This window comes from Anolis carolinensis, chromosome 2, assembly GCF_035594765.1.
Source record: "Anolis carolinensis isolate JA03-04 chromosome 2, rAnoCar3.1.pri, whole genome shotgun sequence".
Lineage (NCBI taxonomy): Eukaryota > Metazoa > Chordata > Lepidosauria > Squamata > Dactyloidae > Anolis > Anolis carolinensis.
This window is the reverse complement of record NC_085842.1, coordinates 197,090,789-197,108,917: the sequence shown is the minus strand read 5'-3', so window position 1 is coordinate 197,108,917 and position 18,129 is coordinate 197,090,789. Positions and strand designations below refer to the sequence as shown.

The window sequence follows — 18,129 nt, the reverse complement described above, 5'->3', positions numbered from 1 at the left end:
AAAACATGTTGTTGTAGTTTTGGTATGTGTGCTTGAAAATATTCATTGTATGTAATCATGAAGTATGTCTGTGGGTTAGTCAATAGTTTTGAGGAGGTTGTGGTTCAAATCTCATCCTATAAGAATACTGATTATGTTGGAATAAGCGATAATAATAGTAGTGGACGTTTTTATAATATTGAGTGTTCAAATGCTTCATAGATATTGTCTTCGTAATCTTTAAACAAAAGTTCCTAATTTGGGGAGGGGGGAACTAGTGTATTTGGTTTTATCATTTGAAAGTGTGACAGAGGTGCTTTCCATTTATAAAATGCTTGCCATGATAGACATGATCCCTCGCAGAACTCTTTATTTTTGCAGAAGGCAAATTAGTCTATGGAACTAGTGGGCAAAATGAAATCCAGCAGACAAATTTTAAAAAATGACTACTACAAAACAACAACATGCTTTATCTGACAGTTTTATTTGCTGTAAGTTGACTTTGGAACCTGAATCAAAAGGTGAATTACAAACTGTCAAGAAAAATAAATAACTATGTTTGGTATAATAACAAGCAGTCTCATAGGTTTGTTGTCAGGGCAAATAAATTAAGTATGCAAAGAAGTCTTCCAAGACATTTTGTCATATTACGATTAGGCCTCGCTGGTTGCTCAAGACAAATGACCATGCAGATTGATTGGTATTCTGACCATTGAAATGTCTTGGTAGGTGGCTTTAGCTTTGGGAAAGAGCACTCGGTCTTCAGCAGTGCATGCTTTGCTGAAGCTAAATGGATGTGTGTGCAAATGTATGGGATTTTGACTTTATTTCCTCCTCCCCAGAGGGAATTCCAAATACCATTACTATGGGTTGCGCATCAAAGCCAACTCCCCATTGCTTCGGCTCATGGAGGATCAGCAACACCTGGCCATGAGGCAACAACCATTTTCCCAGAAGCAGAGGTAAGAAACAGGGAAATGTCCATAGCTCCGTGGTACAGCAATGCTTGGCTTTGACTTGGTATAATGAAACTTCTTGGGTTCTTCTGTGGTCTCCTAAGTTCTCTCCCACTTCCCAGTGTCTACTGTGGCCTCCATGGTTTCCTTCTGGTATGTCTGGGCTTTTTCTTCGCCTTACCTTCAGTGCAGTGCAGAACCTCTGTTGCATAGTCACACAACCTGTCCTGACACTATGAGAGGATAGAAAGTGAGTTTGAGTTTGGATTTCTTAGTCCAATATGATTTCATTCCATTGCCGCAGATGATCAATCTAAATGCAACCATTATTTCCCGGTCTTCTATTTTGTTTGGACTCTATTCTACCTGATATAGAGCCACAGCTATTCATTACCTTTGCAGGAGTTGGGTCTGTGCTTTGAACTAATTTGGCCAGCTCTGGGCCCATAATTTCCCAACCCCTTCATTGTGAAATTCATAAGGTAGAGCTCTGGTAGAATGTATGTCCAGCTCTACTTCACTGGGTAACTCATCACTCTGTGCTTGGCATAATGTCTGAGGAGCCCCTTCCATGGCTTTGGGCCCTTTAGTTGACAGTGGATCTGGGTTGGATAGATCTTCTTTATCCAAAGGATCACTTAAGTCCTGTGTAGGTGTGGGATCTCAGACTGACTTCTTTTACTCAGAATCAAATTACTTTCAGCAGCAGTTCCGGTCTCTTAATAATTTCCAGTTGCTTTTGCTCAGGGAGAGCTGGAAAAGAGTCCTTGAGATTATTTTCCAAAATCAGGTTTGGTGTTTCTGTACTATACTCTTTTAAACTTCCTGAGCTCAGCTGTTTTGCTCTTGAAACTAAAGGAAGTGTAACATCGTTATAGAACACATGGCTTGTTTGGTTCTCAAGCACAAAAGCATTGAAGGTATATAGTCTGAATAGAAACTTAATATGACTCTTGTTTGGCAACTTCAAGAAGCCAGCATTTCCGCTGTATGAAGATCTAATTGTTTTACTTCTCTCTTTAGTGAAATTTGCACATGCCTCTTAACGAGCTGTATGGTGTTCGGGGGTGGGGGGGTGGGGAGGTTGTTCTTCTATAGTTGCATAACAGACTTTATTAGAAGTGAACACCAATTTTGAGGAGTTTCCTATTTCATGGAATAACAGGGTAGACTCCTTAAGGGAGCTTTAGCCAAGGCTATTTCACAGATTGTCTGCTCCAATAGTCTTTTCTCTTCCTCTTTCTTGATGATAGAATCCCTTTTGCAGATTAGTATTCTTCGCCTCTTGTAAATATGCTCAACTTTTATGGCAATTAATTGTAGTGTATTGGAGCAGTCTAGCTGATCTGACAGCTCAGTGGCCTTCACATCTTTTTCCTTGTTCTTTCTAGAGTTGTTTGAATTTTCTATATTATTTATATTTCCACACGGTCATTTGGCCACCTTATCTTTTTCACTTTCCTCACTTTCACTTTCAATTTCATTTTCAACTAAAGCTGAAAAGCAGTTCATAGTGAGAACTTTAACATTATAAAAGTCAGCAATTTTTAGTTGTTTGGTTGTTGCGGGGAGTATTTTCCTCCATGTCTCACTGGCATTTCCTTTGCCCTATATTCAGCCACTTAAATACTTCTTATCTACATTACTGGATATTTAATATATTTAATTATTTTTGAGCAGGAGAGGAAAAACATTTACGTATATATTTACATTAATTTATCTGGTCTTGTCAAGGACAGAACGCCACAAGATTCAAAGTAACAGAGTTTATTAGATTACAGAACTCAAAAATGCCCGTAAAAACACAAGGGCCAGGCAGTTTTTGCCTTTAGGAGCAAAAAGGAACAAAAGTAAATGTTCAAAAGATAAACCGGATTAAACCGGAGTTTAATCCGGGTAAAAACAAACTGCTTGCTTCAGCCTAGGTATTAACAGAACGAAAGCCAAGGAACAAAAAAATACAAAGAATGCAACTAATTGGCAGCAGATTCCTCTCTGCTGCCAGCACTGTGCTTAGAGTAACTTGCGTCGCTCCCACACACACACAGTAGACAGGATCTCCAACACGAGCAATTCAGCCAAGGATTGTAGAAGTAGAGTAGACCAGTTCCGTTCCGTAAATCAAAGCCAGAAGCAGACGTTTGTAGTTTTTCCAAGTCCAAGAAGGGGGGAAGACAAGCCGTGGTCAGTTCAGTCCGGGTTCTCAAAGCAGGAGATGGCGTCCGTCAGAAAGACGACGGAAGGTCAAGCTAATAAGAGTAAGCACAGGTTTGCACAAACAAATGCCCACACAATCCCTCCCGCCGTCTGACCCTGGATTTCAATCAACTTACGTCACAGCACAGGAAAGCACACAAGTCTTCAGGGAAGCGTCCCACACACACACGGATCCCAAGCGTTTGCCCAGATTACCTTGCCCGACGCAATTTGCAATTGCTCCCAAGCCCCATTTTATGCCAGTTACAAATCTTCATCACTGTCAGCTGTCCTCCTTAACCCGGGCGTTTCCTCATCACTTTCCTCGTCAGAGCTGGAACACCTCTGACTACGCCCAACAGCATCTCCAGCTGTGGATCCCGTCCCATCCCTCCAGCTAAGCCATGGGTCTAATCCTGAAGGTCCCCATTCATCTTCTGTCCCATCATGGCCAGTGGCCCCCAATTCCTCCCTTACCCGAGTCCAATCCATCTCATCCTCCTCTGAGCTAACCAGCCCTTCCTCCATTCTCTCCGTGAACCCTTCGAAAGACTCTTCGTCAGAGGGTGCTGCAAATATGTCTCGCAGTCTTTTTCTCTCTCGCTCCTCGAGAGTATCCGACTCTCGAGGAGTCTTACGCCCACGCCTGTCAGAAACAGAGCCACGAGGCTCAATCATAACACTATCCCCTCTCACAAAGGCCTCCTCCCCCGATGGCGGAGAAGTGGCAGTGATACCCTCCGCTATAGCACCACGACGACTAGAGGTATCAAGTTTCAACAGCGAACGATGAAAGACTGGATGGACCTTTAAACTAGACGGTAAACGCAAACGAAACGCAACGGAAGAAATCTTTTTAACGATAGGAAAGGGACCCAAATACCGAGGCGCAAACTTTCCCCCAGCCTGTTTAATATGTTTGGAAGATAACCACACCAAATCCCCTTCTTCCAACTCCTCCCCTGCCTGCCTGTGGCGGTCAGCCTGAGTCTTCTGCGTTGCCTTAGCTTCCAGCAGTAAGCGACGGGCAACATCATGCAATGCAGCCATTTCCGTAGAGCGGTACACAGGGTCCGAAGAGACCACATTGGTCGACGGCGCCACACCTCCCCGTGGGTGAAAACCATAAGTTAGCTCAAACGGCGTATGCTGACTAGATGTGTGCACCGCATTGTTGTAAGCAAATTCCGCCACCGGTAGCCACTTCACCCAAGCCGTGGGTTGATCTAAACAAAAACAACGCAGATATTGCTCTAAGAGCCCATTAACCCGTTCCGACTGTCCATCCGTTTGCGGATGAAAGGCTGAAGAAACGTTTAACTTAGTCCCCAAGCACTCATGGAAATGTTTCCAAAAGCGTGACACAAATTGCGGAGCCCTATCTGAAATAATCACCTCGGGTGCTCCGTGCAAACGATAGATGTGCTTAGTAAATAGTAAGGCCAACGTAGGGGCCGCCGGAATGGTTGAACAAGGAATAAAATGAGCCAGTTTACTAAATAAATCCACCACCACCCAAATACAAGTATAACCCCCAGACTTAGGCAAATCTGAAATGAAATCCATGGAAATGATTTGCCATGGCCTGTCCGGAACAGGTAAAGACGACAACAACCCTCTAGGGCGCCCAACAGGCGTCTTACTCTGCTGGCAAACGGCGCAGCTGTCACAAAAGCGCAGAATGTCTTGCCGCATCTTTGGCCACCAATAGCTCCTGGTAATGAGCTGCACGGTCTTGAATCTGCCAAAGTGCCCAGCCATGGGTTCGTCATGGTGGGCTCTAATCACCTCCAACCTGAGGGCCCCCACTGGTACGTAGACCTGCCCCCTGCGTACCAATACTCCGTCTTGATCTTGTAGATGCGGCAGTATGGTACGATTACCTGCTGAGAGCAGCATCAGTTGCTCCTGTGTCCACACATCATCCCTCTGAGCCTCAAGGATCTGGTCATGTAACCCGAGCTCATTATCTACAACACACAGAGAGGCAGTAGGCAAGATGGTCTGACATACAACCTGCTCATTGGTCTTAAACTCCGGCTTGCGGGATAAAGCATCGGCCCGCAAGTTTGCCTTCCCCTCTACGAACTGCACCTTGAAGTTAAACCTGGAGAAAAACAAAGCCCATCGGATTTGACGCTGGTTTAACTTCTTTGCTGTTTGCAAGTGCTCTAAATTCTTGTGATCAGATCTGACCACGATCTGGTGCCGTGCCCCTTCAAGCCAGTGCCGCCACACCTCAAACGCCACCTTAATCGCCAACAACTCCTTCTCCCATATGGTATAGTTCTGCTCGAAGGGTGTTAGTTGCCGCGAGTAAAATCCACAGGGACGCAAGGTCCCTGAGGAATCTTTCTGAGACAATACAGCCCCCAACGCGTAGCTAGAAGCGTCCGCTTCTACCACGAACGGTTTGTCAACATCAGGATGGGTTAGTATGTTGTCTGATTGAAAACTAGACTTAAGTTGTAGAAACGCCTCGTGAGCTTCCCGCCCCCACACAAATGGCTGTTTCTTGCGCAGAAGCTGCGTCAAAGGTACCGTGAGCTTTGCAAAATTCGGAATAAACTCCCGGTAGTAATTAGCAAAACCTAAGAACCTTTGTACATCCTTCTTAGTTTTCAGCTCCTGCCATGAGTTGACGGCGTCAACCTTATGTGGGTCCATTTTAAGTTCCCTACCTGACACTACATGACCTAGGAACTCCACTTCAGGCACATGAAAGACGCACTTGGAAGCCTTGGCGAAAAGCCCATTAGCCCGCAGTCGGTGCAGAACCTGCTTGACATGTTGACGATGTTCTTTCTCGTCCTTAGAAAAAATCAAGATATCATCCAAATAAATCACTAAAAATTGGTCAATTAGGTCCCTGAACACATCGTTCATGAACCTCTGGAAGACCGCAGGAGCATTACAAAGCCCAAAAGGCATGACTCGGAACTCGTGGCAACCGAAACACGTGTTAAATGCCGTCTTCCATTCATCCCCTTCCCGTATACGGATTAAGTTATAGGCCCCCCGCAGGTCAAGCTTGGTAAAGACCTTAGCCCCTTGCACCCTTGATAACAGTTCCGAGATTAAAGGGAGCGGGTACCTATCCCGAATGGTGTATTTGTTTAGGATCCGATAGTCGCAGACCAGCCTAAGTTCCCCAGTCTTTTTGGCTACAAAGAATACTGGTGCCGCAGTTGGAGAACTAGATGGGCGAATAAACCCCTTGGCTAAATTGTCATCTAAAAACTCCCGCAAAGCTTGCCTTTCCGGTACAGTCAAGGCATACAGCCTCCCTGCTGGCAGTTTCGCACCTTCTGCCAACTTGATGGCGCAATCATATGGCCTGTGCGGTGGTAATTTGTCCGCTTCTCTTTTACAAAATACATCAGAGAACTCCCCATACTCAGCAGGCACTCCCTCCATATCAGCATGAGTAACGTTTAGAGTGCAACAATCCTGCCTCTTTAAGATCACTTTACGTGTTGCCCAATCCACTTGTGGGTTTACTACAGCTAGCCAATCCATCCCCAGGATCACATCATATCTAGGCAAGCTCGTAATATCCCACACAAACGTTCCCGTTACTCCCTGCACCTCCCACGTTACTGCTGAGGTTTCCTGGTTAACCACCCCAGTCTCCAGCAGTCTCCCATCTGCTCCCTCCACCCACACGTCGCATGCCTTGCGCACTCTAGGAATGCCATGCTTCTTAGCAAACTCAATATCTACATAGGAGACCGTAGCTCCTGAGTCCAGCAGTGCCAGAGTAGAAACAAGTTCCCTTCCCCCAACAGATAATGTAATGGGTACGAAAACATGCTTCCTCCCCTCAGTTGACTGCTTGAGGAGCCCTAGTGCGTTGGACTCACGTCGCACTAGGGCTGGCCTTTTCCCGAAAGCTGGGAAGGTTTCACATTACAATTTTTGGCAAAATGCCCAGCATTCCCACAGTACAAACACAAGCCCAGCTGCCTCCTACGGCTCTTTTCCTCTGTAGACAGTTTTTTAAAGACCCCAAGCTCCATGGGCTCTTCCCCCATCACCACAGGTGCCCTGGTTACATGCATAGGTGGCGCACACATTGCTTTTGAGTGTTTACAAGCCTCGAACCTTGCGTCTAAACGCAACACCTTAGCTACTAAGGCGTCCCAGCTTTCAGCCGGCTCCAAGCGTGCTAATTCATCCTGGAGCATATCACTTAACCCAGCAGTAAATAAAAGCATGAATGCATTTTCCCCCCAATCCAGCTGGTGGCGATACAGGTTAAACTTATTTAAGTAATCCAAAACAGTCCCCTTTCCCTGTTTCAACCGATACAGAGCCCACCCAGCGTTCTCCGTGCGGAGAGGATCCCCAAAAGTATCAGTTAACAACCTTTTGAAATTATTCAAATTGTCCTTGACTGGGTCATTTCCCAAAATTAAATTAGTGGCCCATTGTCCTGCGGGACCGGTCAACAAACTCAAAATAAAAGCCACCTTGCTAGTGTCAGTAGGAAAAGCATGAGCACTGAGCTGAGAAAAATAAAGCTCCACTTGTGCCAAAAAGGTTGGCAACTTGCACCTGGTTCCGTCAAAGCGTTCAGGAGTCAAAACATGTCCTTTCACAGCAAAAGCTGTTTGGCTTAAGGCCGTTTGCAATTGGTCTACTTTGGCTCTTAACTCATCCATCGTCTTCCTGACGGGTTTATTGCTGCAATAAACTTTTTATGGGCGTCGGGCAATCTGTCAAGGACAGAACGCCACAAGATTCAAAGTAACAGAGTTTATTAGATTACAGAACTCAAAAATGCCCGTAAAAACACAAGGGCCAGGCAGTTTTTGCCTTTAGGAGCAAAAAGGAACAAAAGTAAATGTTCAAAAGATAAACCGGATTAAACCGGAGTTTAATCCGGGTAAAAACAAACTGCTTGCTTCAGCCTAGGTATTAACAGAACGAAAGCCAAGGAACAAAAAAATACAAAGAATGCAACTAATTGGCAGCAGATTCCTCTCTGCTGCCAGCACTGTGCTTAGAGTAACTTGCGTCGCTCCCACACACACACAGTAGACAGGATCTCCAACACGAGCAATTCAGCCAAGGATTGTAGAAGTAGAGTAGACCAGTTCCGTTCCGTAAATCAAAGCCAGAAGCAGACGTTTGTAGTTTTTCCAAGTCCAAGAAGGGGGGAAGACAAGCCGTGGTCAGTTCAGTCCGGGTTCTCAAAGCAGGAGATGGCGTCCGTCAGAAAGACGACGGAAGGTCAAGCTAATAAGAGTAAGCACAGGTTTGCACAAACAAATGCCCACACAATCCCTCCCGCCGTCTGACCCTGGATTTCAATCAACTTACGTCACAGCACAGGAAAGCACACAAGTCTTCAGGGAAGCGTCCCACACACACACGGATCCCAAGCGTTTGCCCAGATTACCTTGCCCGACGCAATTTGCAATTGCTCCCAAGCCCCATTTTATGCCAGTTACAAATCTTCATCACTGTCAGCTGTCCTCCTTAACCCGGGCGTTTCCTCATCACTTTCCTCGTCAGAGCTGGAACACCTCTGACTACGCCCAACAGCATCTCCAGCTGTGGATCCCGTCCCATCCCTCCAGCTAAGCCATGGGTCTAATCCTGAAGGTCCCCATTCATCTTCTGTCCCATCATGGCCAGTGGCCCCCAATTCCTCCCTTACCCGAGTCCAATCCATCTCATCCTCCTCTGAGCTAACCAGCCCTTCCTCCATTCTCTCCGTGAACCCTTCGAAAGACTCTTCGTCAGAGGGTGCTGCAAATATGTCTCGCAGTCTTTTTCTCTCTCGCTCCTCGAGAGTATCCGACTCTCGAGGAGTCTTACGCCCACGCCTGTCAGAAACAGAGCCACGAGGCTCAATCATAACAGGTCTTGAACGGAGCTTGTCATGGTGTGACTTCTCATCTCACCTCCTTCCTGTCCTGGCACTGTGCTTGCTCCCTCTCAAACCCCACATACAGTGGTTGATATCATATCATGTTCTGACCCAAAGTTACTCTGCCTTTCAGGCTCAAATCCATTCAGAAGATGGAGGGCATGACCAACGGAGTGGCTGTGGGGCAGCAGCAGGCCTCTGGGCTCTCTGACATCAGTGCCCAAGTGCAACAGTACCAGCAGTTCCTGGGTAAGAAGGCCTGCTCTCTTTTCTGTGTTCAGGAACTTTAGACTATGTGAGGTGCTTGCGCTGGAAGCAGAGAGAGATGTAACACCAATTACTCTGTGCTGTTGTCAGGAACCACCTGGCTTCTGGAAAACAGTTCCTTGAAGCTTTGTGTACGTGTGACATATATACAGGGTGTGACATGAAAATCTCCCACATTTTGAATGGGTGTAAAAATGAACAAAGCTATCTGTATATATTTCTAAAAATACATAAAAGAAGTTTTATTTTATTGAGTTTCAAAAATACTATCAGACAAATCATTTTGTAAGGATGTGGTTTTAACTGGCAAGCAGAATCCTCCTCAAACTTCATCTTGATATTCCCAGTACCATGGCATGCTTCTCAGCAGATGCTTTTACTGCTTTCACATTTTCTGGCATTCTAATGGTCCTAGGCCTGCCAGGTGGTTTACTTTTCAGTGTGGATCCAGTTTCCCAAAGATTAGAAATCCATAGCAAAATCATTTTCTGATCTACTACAACCAAGCATGAAGAGTGTACAGAAAATTAGCTGTATTGTTGTCACAGAACGGTTTTTCTTTTTTCGTGTCAGGAGCAACCGGAGTTGCTTCTGGAGTGAGAGAATTGGCCGTCTGCAAGGACGTTGCCCAGGGGACGCCCGGATGTTTTGATGTTTTATCATCCTTGTGGGAGGCTTCTCTCATGTCCCCGCATGGAGCTGGAGCTGATAGAGGGAGCTCATCCACACTCTCCCCAGGTGGGATTCGAACCTGGCAGCTTTCAGGTCAGCAACCCAACCTTCAAGTTACGAGGCTTTTATCCCCTTGGCCACCGGGGGCTCCGGTTTTTCTTATAATACACTTAAACAGTAAAGCCCCGGTGTTCATCTGTCGCACTCATGATGGGCAATGAAAATGGCAGAGCCTAACCTACCGAATTAGACCTACCCCATTTCTCTAGTGCTCCCTCAAAATATGGGAGATCGTTATGCCCCACAATGTAGCTTAATTAGTAACATAGCCCACCCAAAAACATTTTCTTCGTGCCTTGGTTTTCAAGTCCTGAGTGTGACTATGTTACACCGTTATCACTGTTATCCAGTGAAATACGGTATATGGAGATACCTAAAACTATGGGCTCAACTTTGAGTGAATGATGACAAAATGGGGCTCCTTCCTAAACCCAAGGCTTCACTTCTCTTTCCTCTGTAGACGCATCTCGTAGCCTGCCTGACTTTGCAGAGATAGATCTACAAGGGAAGACCCTCCCTGAGGGCATTGTGCCTGAAGATGTGAAGGCTTTCCAGTTGCTCTATAGAGAACATTGTGAGGTATGTGTAAAGAATGTCTTCCAAAGTGGAAACTGAGCACTAAAGAGCCACATGGAAGAGAGGACTGAATTTTAAAAACACACACATTATGCAACTCCTTAGCAGGCTGGCATCAACTGTATGGATACTTAGAGAATTTATAGTGCTCTGGTTGATTCCAGACCAAATTCCATCAGTGAAAGTAGAATCAGACTAACTTGGCTTTTTTTTTTAACATACTGGTGCCTTGATTGTCTTAGCTAGTGGTTTATTTTAATTCAAATAAAATTCTCCCTTAACTTTTTCCAGGCAGACCACTCTTACCTGTTCAACATACCTTTATAAATGCCACCAACATCATGTGAAAAGGCCCTACATTGTCAGCACAGCACACTGCTCCTCACATAACTGATTTAAAAGCTGGTGAATTTGTTGTTTAAGCTGTGTGAACACAGCTTGAAAGGGATTTTCAGCTCATTTCCACACAACTTTGAGTGCCAGTTCCTAGTAAAGATAGGATTGTTTTATTCAGCCATTTGAAATGGTGATTTATGTTGATACCTAACCTGAAGAAGCTAGATAAGACTTGAGATGCGTCTTGCCATCTGCCTATATTTCCTAAAGTCTGACAAATGTGTCGAGCCATAAGTTAGAGCCCATATGTGTGAAACAGTCGCAACAACAAACATAACCACTCACGCACTTCATTTGGGGGAAAAAATCTGTTTTGAAATTAAAGTACCATTACAACCATGGAGAAAACAGATACTGCATGTAGGTAAACGGTTAAAGTTAATCTGATGCAATTGTGAAATAGACACTCCTTAGTGTAGCTGAGTCCCAGAATAGTCTGCATTGTAGGCAAGTACTCTGTGTGCTCAACATATCTAGAATAAAAGGTAAAAGTAAAGGTTTTCCCCTGACTTTAAGCCTAGTCATGCCCAACTCTGGGGGGTTGTTCTCATCTCCATTTCTAAGCCAAAGAACTGGCTTTGTCTTCCAAGATCATGTGGCATTTAACACCCTTACCTTCCCGCCGGAGCAGTACCTATTGATCTACTCACATTTGTATGTTTTTGAACTGCTAGGTTGGCAGAAGCTGGGGCTAATAGTGGGAGCTCATCCATTCCCCAGATTTGAACCACTGACTTTTCGGTCAGCAAGTTGAGCAGCTCGGCGGTTTAATCCACTGCACCACTACCCACATTTTTGGGCCCTTTCTCCCATGTGATAGGGGAAGGGGTAACATGGCAATGCACATTGTCCTCCTTTCCTCCATTTGATGGGGACATCGCCTTGTCCCCGTCTGATGGGTGGGTACATGGGGTGCCAAGAGGGTGCAAGCTTTTGGTTTCAGGCTGAAAAGAAATTGTGTTGAGTTTGTCTGTGAATTTATTGGCACAGCCCCATGCTCTTGCAACTATCTGAAACCTTTTGCTGGAGCATCATGACCTTAAATTCAGAAATTGAATGTTCTGAACAACAGAGGTGTGCTAGACAACAGGTGTATTGATTTGTTATGAGCAGTCCATAATCTAATTGACATAAGAGAGTTAATTTAGGAGGGAGTGTCCTACCTGGAAGATCTATAATTGGGTTGCTCATCTACTTCTCCTTCTCAGGCCATTGTTGATGTGATGGTCAACCTGCAGTTCACCCTGGTGGAGACCCTCTGGAAGACATTTTGGCGGTACAACATGAACCAGCCTAGCGAAGCCACCTCCATTGTTATGTGAGTGTTCCTGCAAGAACATTAGGAAGAATTTCCTGATTGTAAAAGTTGTTCAATAGTGGAACTCTGCCTCTGATTGTAGTGGCTTTTAAACAGAGGCTGGATGGTCATCTGTCGGGAGTGCTTTGATTGTGTTTTTCCTGCATGGCAAGCAGTTGGACTGGATGGCCCATGTGGTCTCTTCCAACACTATGATTCTATTATTCATGTGCAAAGCCTGCAGGAGTAGTGAATTTGAATGAAGGCTTGGGACAGTGCTCATTAACCCAGTGTCTGTGGTTTCTGTTTAGCCATGACGAAGCAGAGAAGCGTCTCCCAAAGAGCTGCTTGGTGACCCTGTCCAAGTACGAACCCGTCCTCAAATGGACAAAGGACTGCGACAACTTGCTGTACCAGGGGTTGGTCGAGGTCCTGATCCCAGAAGTGCTCCGGCCCATTCCGAGTAAGGCCACCTTGTGCAGCCTGCTTTTGAGCAAACACAACACTTTGGGCCTCAGTTAATAGCAGTGGAAAAAGCAAGATCCTTTGCCTTGCTGGTAGACCTTTGCTTGGCAATTCTGCTGGGTCCTGTAATGCAGAGCTTCTTAAAGTTTTCCAACTTGCAGTCCCTTTTTACTTGATAAATGTTTATGTGACTCCAAGTATATAAAAGATGGAGTGGGGAAGGGGAGAGTGACGCACGTACATGAACGAGAGAAAGGAAAGAGGAGAGAGATGCATTTGTGCAAGAGACAGAAAAGCATATGTGCATAAGTGACAAAGGAAGGGAATCCCAACATATAGTTATGGCAACCCCATTTGTGGTCCTGACCCATAGTTTAAGAAGCTCTGTTCTAGTGGGTTTGGTAATTTGACCCACTGATAGAGTGGGAAGTTCTTTTGATCTCTGTTTGGGGGCATTGAAGCCACTCCCATAGAATTGGGTTGCCCTCCAATTTATGCTTACCCCAAACAAACTGAGAATCACCAGTTGCTCTAGAACTGGCTCTTCTACAGCAGTATGATTGCTTCTGTTCCATTTTGCATCAGGTGCCTTGACGCAAGCAATCCGAAATTTTGCAAAAAGTTTGGAGAGCTGGTTGACAAATGCCATGATGAATATTCCCGAAGAGATGGTCCGTGTGAAGGTGAGCCAAAGGGTAGAAAGTTGTTGAATCAGAGATGGTGGGTTAAGGCTAGGTTCTTAGCCTTTTTCTCAGGTAGAGAAAACTATAATGGAGTCTATGCTAAGGCAGACTGACAGACAGCTCCCAAGTCATGTTGGCTCAGGCTTTTGGAGCCTGATGGCAGGATGTCACTCAGGATAAAAATTATCCCTTCTGTCATTTCCTTTTGGAATGATCATTCTCCTCCTTTGGATTCTTCTTTCCACAGGCTACAAAGTTGTAGGGAAGCTGTTGTACCCTAGGTGTTTTGTTTTTCAGGTGGCAGCAGCAAGTGCCTTTGCCCAGACCCTGCGGCGTTACACCTCCCTGAACCATCTTGCCCAGGCTGCCCGAGCCGTCTTGCAGAACACGGCTCAGATTAATCAGATGCTGAGCGATCTCAACCGGGTGGATTTTGCAAATGTCCAGGTAACATAATACCCACTTTTAGGAAATTGCATTCACAGCCATTTGGAGATCATAACCTTTTGGAAAAGGTTTGATCTTTCAGAGAAGAGCCAAAACCCTGTTTGAGTAGAATCTACTCATATGGTATACTACCAAATGTAATATGCAAGGCAATGTCTTCAGTTGTTAGACTGAACCTATTGTTTCTGATCTGTTAGGAAAACAGAGAATATGCCAGTGCACAAAAACAGCAGTTTCAGAAGTGTTTTTCAGTGCCCAAAAATATATTTACTCTTCCATAAAACAACTAGTTTTATATTGTGCACTAAGAGACAAAAATGGAGTAGGCTTTGGTAAAATAACGTATAGTAGAGTCTCGCTTATCCAACCTTAACTTATCCAACGTTCTGGATTATCCAGTGCAGTCTGCCTCCCACCCAGATACACAGCTGTTTCTCTAGGCAGCAAATACTGCAATTCTATCTTTATTTGTAGTCCATTCGTTAGTAACCAATGTTTTCGTAGTCAATGTTTTCAATACATTGCAATGTTTTGGTACTAAATTCATAAATACAGTAATTACTACATAACATTACCATGTACTGGACTGCTTTTTCTGTCGATTTGTTGTATATCATGATGTTTTGGTGCTTAATTTGTAAAATCATAATGTAATTTGACATTTAATAGGCCTTTCCTTAATCCCTCCTTATAATCCAACATTTTCACCTATCCAACATTCTGCCAGCCCATTTATGTTGGATAAGTGAGACTCTGTTGTATTTGGTTTATTCACAACCTTTATGTGTTCAGCATAATACAGGTACATAGCTTATCAGCCCAATTTCAGATATGTTTGAGATAATCTCTGTGCAGATGACACAGGGCATCATTATTACAAACAACAGCAGGGATGTGTTGGTCTGAGCAGTCCCAAAGTCTAAAAAAAAATCTAAAATGGAGCCTGAGGTCTGAGCAATCTCAGATCAGATCATGTGATCTGCAGCCCCTCCCACAACCTCTCAGGAAACATAGAGCAAGAGAAGCTGCATACCAAAACGTACATAAAAAACAGTAAGTAAACAGAATCATAGATTAACAAATTACTAGAGGTGGCTTGGGGAAGGTCGTAATTTCCAACACCCACAGATTCCTGCTTGGCCTGAAGTGCTCAGCATCTGCCACAGTACCTGTTTCTTTTGGAACCCAATGGCTGAACTTCTGTCCCCATCCTGTTGATCAGCTGGGTGGGTCCCCTTAAACTGGAAGCCATCCCACCACATCTCCTACTTTGGGGAGGAGATTTGCTTGGCCCATCTAATCTAACATTCATTTTTTTTGTCATGATAAGCAGTGTATTAAAAATGATGACCCATGGACCATTGACAGTCCACGAGGCATTGGCTGCCAGTCACTAATATCTCAAGGAAAGAAAAAGACAATTGTAGCCAATAGTGGGTCATTCCTTTGCATACGCGGGGTGGGGAGGAGGGAGTGAGACTGTGGCATCCCCAATTTTAGATAGCTTCAGTTACACTTCAACACCAGAACATAAATATACCAGCCTTCCCCTTGATTTATTTCCATAATTTTGTCCTCAAAGGTATACTGGCTCCCATCCTATACGGGATATTAAATTATGATGACTAGTGGAATCACAGAGGTGAAAGGCACTATGAAGTATTTTCTTGAGAGATAGTCTTTATTTCCCAATCAAAAACTAAAACAAGGAAATTAAAAATACTACAGTTCAGTTCTGCAGAAGAACTAAGGAGTGGTGGTTTATAATCAAGTCAAGCCAAGAAAGTGCCAGGTTTGACTGTTTCTGCATCATGGGTTTTATAATCTCAGATTAACACAAACATGCACATGCACAATCAAACTTCCTTTTCCCCTCATCCTTGTCTATAATTTTCCCTCATGGCTTTTTCTCTCTCAACTCTGGCTTTCAGCGTCTCTCTCTGTTCTGGAAACAATCATTGTATTCTGAAAACAATCTTGTTTTGGAAAACATTTCCTGCTCATTTTTCTCCCTCTTTGAGGGAAGTTGTGGTGCCTCTCTATTCTGCTTTGATTTGACCTCACCTGGAATACTGTGTCCAATTCTGGGCACCACAGATTAAAAGAGATATTGACAAGCTGGAAGGTGTCCAGAGGAGGGTGACTAAAATGATCAAAGGTCTGGAAATTATTGGAAAAAGGGGGGAAGAAGGGTTAAATTTGTAACTTCCATTCTTCTTCCTTCCATTCCATTCCTTTTGAGGCTTAAAGAGATGGGAATGTTTAGCTTGCAGAAGAGAAGGTTCAGAGGAAGCATGATGGCCATGTATAAATATTTGAAAAGTTGTCGTAAGGAAGGAGCAGGCTTGTTTTCTTCCCTGGAAACTAGTACTCAATGGAGCAATGGGTTCAAATTTGAAGAAAGGAAATTCCATCTGAACATTAGGAAGAACTGTTCAACAGTTGTATTCAACATTGGAGTGTGATGAAGGCTACTTTTCTGGAGGCTTTTAAACAGAGGCTGGATGACCATCTGTTGGGTGTACTTTGATTGTGCTTGTCTTGCATGGCAGAAGGGGATTGGACTGGATGGCTCGTGGTCTCTTCCAACTATATGATTCACTGCTATAGTAGCAAGTAATATCTATTTCTTGTTTTACAAATTATTTCACCAGTTGACTCACCTCTCCAGTGGCAGGTTCATTAGGAAATGTGGACTCAAGATCCTGGAGATCTTCTCAGTTAAACCCTGAGAAGGTCATAGCTTTTCTTTCATACCTTTACACCTGCTCTGTCTGTATATTAACATGAGCCCTACTAAGATGCCTTTCTCCCTCTATTTGTTGCCCCCCAGGAGCAGGCCTCATGGGTGTGTCGGTGTGAGGATCGTGTAGTGCAACGCCTCGAGCAGGACTTTAAGATGACTCTGCAGCAGCAAAACTCTCTGGAGCAGTGGGCTGTTTGGCTGGACGGCGTAGTCAGCCAGGTCTTGAAGCCCTACCACGGCAGCCCCAGCTTCCCCAAAGCCGCCAAACTCTTTCTCCTCAAGTGGTCCTTCTACAGGTAAAGGGAGAAGCAGTGTGTTGAGCTTGGTTCGTAGCTTCCATCTATCCCAGGCACAGGCTTTTTGCTGCCTTTCAGCCCCCCCCCCCCCAAATATGCTGTCAAGTGGTGTGATTGATCCATTATGGAGCTGTCCAGATGGTAACCAGGGCGCTGGGATTCTTTTTTCTCCAGCTCCATGGTGATTCGGGATCTGACTCTGCGGAGTGCTGCCAGTTTTGGATCCTTCCATCTTATCCGCCTCCTCTATGATGAGTACATGTACTACCTGATAGAGCATCGTGTGGCTCAGGCCAAGGGCGAGACCCCCATTGCTGTTATGGGAGAGGTAGGTCTTGTGGCCTTTGGAGTGAGGAACAACGAGTTGTGTAACTCCCGGCTTGTAGGGCAAAATTCACTGCCTAACACCCTTTTTGCTGGTTGGCAGAATGAAGAAGTTGGTTCTTTGTCCTCCATGTGTGGAGAGCATGTACATCAATTATGTGTTTCTGCATAGCAAAATGGAGTAGGACTGGACTGTCATTGTCTTTTTCAACTCTATAGTTCTCTAGGTAAAAGTAAAGGTAAAGGTTTTTCCCTGTCATTAAGTCTAGTCGTATCTGACTCTGGGGGTTGGTGCTCATCTCCATTTCTAAGCCGAAGAGCCGGTGTTGTCCGTAGCATTGCCTCAGAACTTAAAAACAATCAGACCCTTAAAATAATTCAGAAACCAATTTCTCTGAGCCTGTTGTGGCCCCAGTCCATCCAGGAAAAAAGTGGACCCCTAGATCTTCAAAATGTGCCTGCCAAGTGCAATATTCACCATGGGAATAGTAAAAGGTAAAGGTTTCCCCTGACGTTAAGTCCAGTCATGTCTGACTCTGGGGGTTGGTGCTCATCTCCATTTCTAAGCCGAAGAGCCGGCATTGTCCATAGACACCTCCAAGGTCATGTGGCCGGCATGAACGCATGGAGCGCCGTTACTTTCCCGCCGGAGCGGTACCTATTGATCTACTCACATTGGCATGTTTTCGAACTGCTAGGTTGGCAGAAGCTGGAGCTAACACCGTCCACTCCCGCTGCTCCCGGGGTTTGAACCTGGGACCTTTCGGTCTGCAAGTTCAGCAGCTCAGTGCTTTAACACACTTCGCCACTGGGGCTCCATGGCAATAGCCCTCCACAATTTCAAGTAGCAACTCTCGAAGCCTAGCTTATGTTCTTTTTAATTGGAGATGC

At 44.9% G+C, this 18,129-nt stretch overlaps 1 protein-coding gene across 9 annotated transcripts in view; it reads left to right on the top strand.

Moving 5' to 3' along the window:
- Nucleotides 1-18,129, top strand: part of rfx1 (regulatory factor X1) — a 76,879-nt gene that overhangs the window by 51,104 nt on the left and 7,646 nt on the right. For all 9 annotated transcript variants that reach the window (XM_008103726.3, XM_062971487.1, XM_062971485.1 and 6 more), the window contains 9 exons: nucleotides 822-941; nucleotides 9,143-9,258; nucleotides 10,469-10,587; nucleotides 12,189-12,298; nucleotides 12,589-12,740; nucleotides 13,328-13,425; nucleotides 13,723-13,872; nucleotides 16,706-16,914; nucleotides 17,089-17,242. In XM_008103726.3, coding sequence (XP_008101933.2) covers nucleotides 822-941; nucleotides 9,143-9,258; nucleotides 10,469-10,587; nucleotides 12,189-12,298; nucleotides 12,589-12,740; nucleotides 13,328-13,425; nucleotides 13,723-13,872; nucleotides 16,706-16,914; nucleotides 17,089-17,242 — 1,228 coding nt within the window. The remainder of the gene's footprint in view (nucleotides 1-821; nucleotides 942-9,142; nucleotides 9,259-10,468; nucleotides 10,588-12,188; nucleotides 12,299-12,588; nucleotides 12,741-13,327; nucleotides 13,426-13,722; nucleotides 13,873-16,705; nucleotides 16,915-17,088; nucleotides 17,243-18,129) is intronic.